Source organism: Camellia sinensis, chromosome 3 (genome assembly GCF_055761805.1).
Source record: "Camellia sinensis isolate YWXY chromosome 3, ASM5576180v1, whole genome shotgun sequence".
Taxonomy (NCBI): domain Eukaryota; kingdom Viridiplantae; phylum Streptophyta; class Magnoliopsida; order Ericales; family Theaceae; genus Camellia; species Camellia sinensis.
This window is the reverse complement of record NC_138963.1, coordinates 182,158,591-182,167,703: the sequence shown is the minus strand read 5'-3', so window position 1 is coordinate 182,167,703 and position 9,113 is coordinate 182,158,591. Positions and strand designations below refer to the sequence as shown.

At 32.1% G+C, this 9,113-nt stretch overlaps 2 protein-coding genes across 2 annotated transcripts; one reads left to right on the top strand and one right to left on the bottom strand.

The window, feature by feature from the left end:
* The first annotated feature begins 1,169 nt into the window (after positions 1-1,169).
* Positions 1,170-3,637, top strand: LOC114298385 (uncharacterized). Its single transcript, XM_082917743.1, has 4 exons — positions 1,170-1,685; positions 1,899-1,964; positions 2,405-2,506; positions 3,435-3,637. The coding sequence occupies exons 2-4, from the start codon at positions 1,960-1,962 to the stop codon at positions 3,577-3,579; spliced, it is 252 nt and encodes an 83-aa protein (XP_082773869.1). The 5' UTR covers positions 1,170-1,685; positions 1,899-1,959; the 3' UTR covers positions 3,580-3,637.
* A 2,897-nt stretch (positions 3,638-6,534) lies between these two features.
* MYB93 (myb domain protein 93) lies at positions 6,535-8,574 on the bottom strand. Its single transcript, XM_028242937.2, has 3 exons — positions 8,290-8,574; positions 7,689-7,818; positions 6,535-7,570 (listed from the first exon to the last, which is right to left on the bottom strand). Exons 1-3 carry the CDS (start codon positions 8,417-8,419, stop codon positions 6,790-6,792), a joined length of 1,041 nt encoding a protein of 346 aa, XP_028098738.1. The 5' UTR covers positions 8,420-8,574; the 3' UTR covers positions 6,535-6,789.
* Positions 8,575-9,113: the final 539 nt, after the last annotated feature.

Here is a 9,113-nt window from a genome sequence, read left to right as displayed (position 1 = left end):
TTCTTACTCTCTCTGTGTCTGAAAATTGTTTGAGTGCAACAGTCCATCTCTTCTCCACTTGCCCTTCATCAATCGACCATCTCTAACAAATTCACAGTGCCTCTTCTTCTCAACTCTCACGATCTCTGAACTTTGTCACCAACAGTCAACTCTCCCTCTCTCTCAGTTGCATTCTCATGCTTTTGTTGTCATGTTCTTGTTCTCATGATAAATCGATTGATCTTTCACTCTCACCCTCACTCTATCTCAAACAATTAGATGAGGATAGAGATATGGGAATCCACTCTCCCGTCCTGATCTTCTTCACTCACATCCCAAACAATCTTGATGTGGCGAACTCGCTTAAAAGATTAGCATCTCGGTCTTTTTGGACGATCATAAGGTGATTTCTAACCATTTTTTTTACTGAATATGTACATTTTTTTAAATGCCCCAACTTAAATTGATTGTGTATGTACATTTTTTTAAAAGCAAAACTTTAATAACAAAAGATTTGCGTTTTTTGTTTTTTGTTTTTTTTTCTTGCCTTCAAACTGTTTGATAAAATGTCTGTTAGGCTTTTCAAAATTCTAAGCCACAAGCCTAACCCATTAATGGGTTCCATCAATTTTTTTGGTTTTCTATTTCTCTTCTTCTACCTTCAGTTCACTCTGTTTCTTTAGCCACCCATGAATTGTTCGTTTGGGAAGTTGTTATGGCTTTTCCATTTGGAGGTCTTTGGAATGACTTTTTTGATGTGTAGAATATGTGTAAAATCCCAGAATTGGGGATAATTGTGTTAGTTTGAAGTGTTTCTTTGCTTTAAATTACTTTACAATGCACTTGTTTAACCTATCAATGGTGTATCACTCAAGTAGGTTTAGGAAATAATATTGAAACCAAACTACTAACTCTTGTTGAAGCTGGTAAGAGATTCTGTATTCTTTTGACTCCATATACAGATTTCTGTAAAGGAATGTTGTAATGAGGTTGCACAGTGTGCATTTGTTGTTGATAAGATCTTAGAAATTACATCTGAAGGTTCATTTGCTAAGTGCTCTTATGGCAATATTGATGTTCTTTACCGGAGGCAGGTCAAGCATACCTTCTATAATGAGTTTTCAACCAAAAAAAAAAAAAACTTTTGTGACTTTTCTAAACAGTTTACGGCTCTGCCTTTCATACATCAGGTGTTAGGAAAAGTGTTTCAAGCAGCTTTCCGAGACAGGAAAATACCATTCAACATTCATGGTGTGGTCTTCTATAGAAAAAAGGTTGTTGACTCCCCTGTTGTTCATAAATGGAAATGTTATTTGTTGATATCTGTAAATTTGTAGAGCTATACTGCACTCCAGTAATCTTGTTGCTGGTGGATTGGAATTGGCTTTTGATTGATGCACTCAAAAATGCAGAATTCTTTCAACTTTTCTTTAATGCCAATATTTATTTCAGAAACTACTGTAATTTGCAACAGTTTTCCTGTATGATATGTGAGCACATCTTGTTCCTTTGTTGTCCATTTTATAACATGCATGCACAAAAAGTTTAGCATGATTATTGGTTATGAACCAACTAATCTTTTCTTATAATAGGTAGTAAGAGCCATAATTGCTATGCTTAGAACAACGTTGCCTAGTTGTGATGATGGTTCTTTTTGCCGAGTGTTCAAGGCTTTACAGCCTTTCGACAAAGAAGAGAAGAAAAAGGTATTTGCTTTTATAATATTTATCTATCTTATTGTTCCCCAATTGTGTTGTTTGTGCCAAGAGAACTAAACTGGATTAAAGACACTGGAACAAAATTTACTTAAGTTGACCAACTACACCAGTTTTGTCCAACTAGATTCCTCATATATAAGTTCTTCAAATTACATTTAAAACATAAAAAATTTACAAAAGAATCTATAACTGACTAAATAGGTCCAACAAATTCATAGGAAGAAGCAGCGTTTCATTTCCCAAATCATAAACACACCCCAAGATGAGGTAAATGCTCACTTCTGTTTCAGCATTTTTCAGTCATCGATTTGTTCCAATTATTAGAAATTAGTTTCAATTTTATGTTATGTTCTATCCTTTTTTCCCCTAGTAAATGTTATGATATGGTGCTAATATAAAAATCTTCTATCTTTAATTTGAATTGATTTGACATTACATTTTCATTTTCACTATTAAAAATGCATTAATAAATCTTTGTTATTTTACCCAAATACTTTACAGTTAAAGTTCCTACGTGCATTTTTTCTTCTAGTTTTTCTTGCAGATTCAAAAACTATTTGACTGTCAGCTGAATATATGTTTTGAGAAATTGATTACACTGTAGTTTTATAATTTTTATTTAGATATGTTAATGAGTTGCCACCATGTATAGTGAAATCTAGATCTTTGTTACAGATTTGGTGTGAAGTTGCTTGTTTTTTTTACAGCATTACAACATGTTGTTACATTGTTTTGCAATTGCTGAAATTGTCAATTGGAGAATCTTCAGAAGATCCAATATATTACGTTTTAATGCGACGCCCTAACAAGTAAGTACCAAAAACTTTGATTAATAATGAAAAAAAGAAAATTAGTGGTTGATTCATATTTAGATCATAGCTTATTGTCAATTAAATAAAGGTCGTACTCAGCACAAGACTCCCGCTTTGCAGCAGGGTTTGGAATCAATTATTGATTTCTCTTCTACTATCTTTCATGGCATTTGAGAGTGAAGCTTTTCTCCATTATCTTTCAATAGACCGTATTTAGTTATTTGCATTGAGTAGGAGAAACATGATATAATATCCTCAGTGGATATATTGACCTACTTGTTGAGGTTTAGCCATGGTTACTAGAATTCCACATACCAAAACAATCATCTTTCTAGTAACATTGGTCCTGACTGGTTGAATGTAGGAATTATCTTGCTATCAGTGAATGAGAACAGAGAAATGTGGATTGTTATAGTTTTGAAGTCGAATCACATTTTGGGTTAATTTGCTGCTCAAATTTCATAAATAATCCACAAACAATTCTCTACCACATTGAGTTAAGAAAGTGAGAAAATTTTATATTCTAAATCTATTTCTATATGTGTATTTGCATCAGTTTGAATAGTGTTGTATAAACATATTGTTAGATGTAATCATGGAAGTTGGAAATATATCATCAATGCTAGAGACAATGTTGTTTGCTGCATTTGGTAATCTTTCAAGCATATTAAGGTAACTCGTTTGTTAGTTACCTTCTTCGGTCATATTGCCTCAAAAGTCCCTTGTTTGGTTATGAACTTATGAGAGAAATATATGCAAGGATTTTAAAAATGAATAAGATGACTGCATACTATTGTGTGAACATCCCCCTTTCTGTTTTATCGCTGGGCAACATCTTGATATTTACATGTTTCCTCATTCTTTTCTGGCACTCATTCTCATATAATGTGATTTTCTCCTGCATTAAGTAATTTTGTTATTTTAGGGATGGAATGGAACACAAGAGGAGGTTTTCTGTTGTAACTACAAGAATGATCTTCACTGCTTTGGGTTTTTTGATGCTGGGAACTTTGCTTTACACTCTCTTGACAGATGGCTCTCCATTTCGCACAGAGCTTTTGACACCGTAAGTTTTTTCGTTCTGATTTTGGATCCAGTAAATCAGACTATTGTTTTAGAAGAATGAAGATGTAGTTAAACCTAATCATCTTCCCTTGTTTCATCTTCCCTCAGTGGCAAGATTCCTTCAACGCTAGGACTGCTGCAGACTTTATGGAATGCATTCAAGGATGAATTTGAGAATGAAAAGAACATGCTTGGTGGTTCTTTAAGACGATCAAACACAAGGCTGATGCTTCAAAACCATATATATTCCTTCCTGTTTTAGAATTTTTTGGGGATTCTTTTATTGATTTTCCTTTTAATTTTTGTTCAATTACTTATTGGTTTTCAATGGATTGATGTTTAAAACTTGTCTCAATTAATGTTTTGAATGGAATGATTGTAAAGTTTGGGATTGAGCAGGAAAATATGATGAATTTTAATGTTATATTTGGGTTGGGTTGAATGAATTTTGTTCAATATTGGATTGAATGTTTATAAACAAAAATTGATTGTTAAAAAAAAAAAAAAGAAAAAAAAAAGAGATTTGGCGACTAACTAATTAGTCGTTGATTGTTTAATGTCTTTTGGCGACTAAATAATTGGTCACCAAATTCTACACTTTTGCGACTAAAATCATTGGTCGACAATTCCTTACCTTTTGGCGACTAAATTATTAGTTGGCGATTCCTCAACTTTTGGCGACGAAAACAGTTGGTTGCCGATTTTTTGCTTTTGGCGACAAACATATTTGGTCGGGAAAATATTACTTTTCGCGACCAAAGTGTTTTAGCGACTAAATGAATTAGTCGCGGTAATGATATATTTAGCGACCAAAAATTTAGTCGACAAATCTAATTTTTCCCAACCAACCAAAATTTTGGTTGCGAATTACTTTTGCTGACCCTCAATTGGCGACCAAAGTAGGGACCAAAAAAATTGGTCGCGGATAACTTTTGCTGACCAAAAATGGGCTTTTAGCGACCAATTTTTTGGTCGGCAAAAGTGTTAATTCTTGTAGTATAACTTCAAAAATTGATTCATTCACACAATTTCTCTCCCCTCCCAAACCCCTCAAATAAGGTGACAAATAAAATTTGAAAAGTTGACCCACATTTATATATTCTCTAAAAATTATCATTACATGCATTTTGTCTTGTCACCTCATTAGGGGAATTATGGAGGGAAAAAATTGTGTGGATGTAACGCTATAACTTTTTAGCTAAAATTGTATATTTTCAAAATAGGCCTAAATAGACTTTCACATAAATTGTTTTGTCAATTTAAATTCTTAAATTACTATAGCTATCAAATATGAAAAAAGGGAAAATAACAATTCAACATATAAGATTACAAAAAAAATTATAAATTGGTGACAATCTTTTTGAATGTAAATTGTGTTCCATTTGCCACTAATATATATATATATATATATGTTACAAAAATTAAAAAAATAAAAATAAATTTTGGAACTTTTCCTTCTCCTTGACATTTGTTTGAACCAAATGGATCCTCCTGGATAGTTATATTAAGAAAAACATATACCAACCCACTTATTAGATTCACTTTTTAAACTCAATAGTATGGAAAAATATAATTAATTAATGATTAGAGAAGATATGAGAAAAAATTACCTTAAATATTTGAATAAATTTTAGTATCATTAAATTTAAAAATTAAATTAAAATTTTAAATTTGAATAACACTATTATTATGACTGAAATGGCAAATAAGAAAAGAGTAACAACTTTGCTAAAATTACATTTGGTTACATTTTCGAAGGGAGGGTGAGTTGTTCACTTATTTAAAAGCTCCATAGAATATGATATGATAATAAATATAGGAGATAGACAACCCAAAAGAAAATGTTTATATATATTATTTTATTTTTATATCAAAAGAGAAAACCAAAAACAAAATATTTATATCAAAACAAAATATTTTTATATCAAAAGAAAGTGTTTACATATATTATTTTGAGTCTTGATTTGCCTTACTCTTTCTTGTTCTAAATACCGTCCAAGTTTCATCCATCAATTTCATTTTCCTTTCTTTTTAAGAAGATTTTTTTTCTTTTTTTTTAGAGAGGTTTAAATGTGGCACATTTTATCCAATGTTTGATATTTGCTTTTTGATGATTTTTTTTGTTGGTTTATTTTTGTTTTAATGAATTTTTATTAAAAGAAAATTCAAAAAATTTTAGACTTTTAGATTTTATGAGTTGAAAAATTAATTTAAAAAAAATAGAAAAAGACAAAAATAGTATTTTTTTTTTGTGTGTGCTTATTTTGACTTTTTCAATTTTATTTATTTTTTTGAAAATTTTCAAAAAACAATTTCATTTTAGATTCGCCTACACAAGACGGGTCAAAAACTTAAAATTTTTTAGCATAATTTAAAACAAAAAAACTAAAAATAAAAAATTACTCCCTCCGTCCTATTTTGATAGTCCATTATTTCATTTTTTGTTAATCTAAAATACATGTCCACTTTGAAAAGTCAAAATTTTAAATTTAAAAGTGTTTAAAGTTATCCCTTATAAAGTAATTATAAATAAATTAAAAAATGAGAATAGAATGATATTTTTAGAATTAATGCTTTAAAATTTGAATTTAAGTAGTGTAATGATTACTTGGCCTATTTTGAGAGGTAGGTTAAAAGTTAATTTTTTAATTTTTAATTTTTTTTTAAATGTACAAAAAGATAGAAGTGATGTGACCTAAAAAAAAAATCAAAATTTTTGACCAGATGTGATAAGGACCCCCACACCCCCACACACATTTGTGAGAGAGGGGGAGGAGAGAGAGACAGAGACAGAGAGGAAAACATAAATAAATAAATAAATAATCAGTGATCATAAATCAATTGAGAGTTGTGGAGGTCACAAATTTTGAGGTCCAAGTATTATTCTTTTTTTGACGCCAAAATAGGCCTTATCTTCTTAAAAAATTAAAATTTTTCAAATTGAACTTTCAAATGAGACATGGAGTAAAATATAGGGGCAATTTATTTCTAATTTCCCAGACAACTTGTGATTTGTAACTTCCAAAACCAAACTCATCACATGTTACCCTCACAAAAACATTTACAAGATCAACTTGCAAGTAAATATGCGTTATCAATACATATATATCCCTGCCCCCCATATAGTATGTACTATGTATGTATATACATATATGTATACATACCTGTCAAATATCAAACCTCCCAAACAAACAACTCCATAACCAAAGAAACAACTAACAAATCTCATGCATGAAGGACTCATCAAAGAGCAATTCAGGCCAATATGAAGAACTTCCATCACCTCCACCTCCACCTCCATGGCTAGAACTGCTGCTGGCATCTCCTGGATTGCTTACCAAACTCTCACTCAGCATCGGCAGACGATGGCCAGACGAAGAAGAAGGAGATGGAAGAATCCATGGAGAGTGAGGTGGGTTATTATGATTATGATTATGATCATCTCCTTGGCTAATCATTATTGTAGCGTTGTTGATTCCTTGGCCCATTTCACTATTCAAAGGTGTTTGGAAATTGAAAGGGACTTGTGGGTCTGATGATGAGTTCATGATTGGATAGTGGAGTGGTTGAGAAGTTGCATTTTCAATGCCAAACAGAGCTTGATTCTGCAACACTTGTGTTGAATTGAGAAATGGGTTTTCTTTAATGGGAGGCATAGAATTCAATAAACTGAGATTTTCAATGTCTGTAATGTTGTTTTGGATGTGTGATGAGGCTGAAGATTGGATAAGATGTTGTAAGTACTGAATCTTAGCCAATTGAATAGCTTCTGCTTGTAACTTAACAGCTTCTTGTTCCAATGGGGGTTGATCAATGAGTTCCCTCAGGTTAGCCAGGGCTATCAGATGAGGCAGGGTAGCAAAGAGGTCTGTTCTCGGCCGGTGGGTCATCGGATCAAAACCCATCTGTATCAGCTTCTTCTTCAAATGTGTATTCCAGAAATTCTTGATTTCATTGTCTGTCCGGCCCGGTAGGTGAGTAGCAATTGCTGACCATCTTATGTACAAAAAAAGCAAAAGAGAGGATAAAATGGATAAGTTTCAAAATCAATCATACATGTGAAGTTAAAGAGTGGTTCCGATTATTTCATCAAAAGGAAAGGTTGATAATGTACTTGTTTCCAAGGATAGAGTGTAGATGCAGAATTGTTTGTTCTTCTTCTTGAGAAAATTTTCCTCTCTTGATATCAGGCCTCAAATAATTTGTCCACCTTAACCTACAACTCTTGCCACATCTGTTGAGACCTGCATGCAAAGGCACATAAAAATTTAGAAAACATGCATTGTTGTGCATATATACAACTTACAAGCAGACTCGGGGAGAGGGTGCTAGAGATCCAAGTCTCTAAAAAATTTCTGTTCCTAATGCACACTGAACTACATGATATGACAAGAATAAAAATAAGAAGAAAAAAATGGAAAATGAAATACGGCTTATAAGAATATACAGAAGAAAAAAAAAAGTTCATGCATATATAGAAATTGGCTTGGGAAGAGAGCTAAAGATCCTTCGTCCCCAAAATTTATATTCGTAATGCACTATGAGCTGCATGACATAATGATTTGACATCAATTTGAAAAAAGAAAAAGAAAAAAAAGAGGCATGATCAAATGATTGATTGAGAATTAGGATAGAGTGATAGGAATATTGAGAATAAAGAATCCTATGCCGCTACGGGATAGAAAGTTTAGAGTGTTTGTTATTTTAAGGATCACCTGCAAGGTTGGGAAGAGCTCTCCAACTTCCATGGCCATGTTTATGGATGTAATCAACAAGTTTCTGATCTTCTTCGGGTGTCCAGGGTCCTTTCTTGAGGCCATTCTCATCACTAGGGGACCTGCCCATTTCTATGTTTCAATTAATTTCTTCGTTTTTTGAGTTTGATTTGTGCTTATGCTATGCTACCTCAAAATTATAACCACACCTCTTGTGTTGTATTTATATCCCACCCTCTCGTGCGACTTGTCTCCTGCCCTTGCTTAAATTAATTAATTAATTCCAAAAAATAAAAAATAAATTTAAAATAATATATTAGCAAGAGATGTCATTTTCTTGCCATTTGACTACTTTAGCAAGAGACGTCATTTTCTCTATAAAATGATAAAAATATCCCTAGCCTATTAAAATAATATATAATAACTATATATTCATTACCCATAGTCAAGCAGCTACTTCGTTCCCCTAGCTAGCACCTACAATTCATTTCATGTCATAGCAGCTGTATTTGCCCTTGATTAAATTAATTAAGGGTAAATTACGTTGACACCCCCTTGAAGTTTGGATCAATTATTATCTACCCTTTGATATTTTGAAAATTATATTTTTACTCCTATGGTTAATAGTTTCATTTCACAACCCCCTACTTATATAAAAGGTAACAACTCCTAGTAGAAAAATCGAAGAAATTACAATGATAGGGGATTAGTGTAAATTACAATGAGAGAGTGCATGAGTTCAATATCTTCATTCCGTCTAAATAATTACAATGATAGGGGATTCCCAAACGTCAGGGGTGATATGTATTAAACCTAAATCTCAG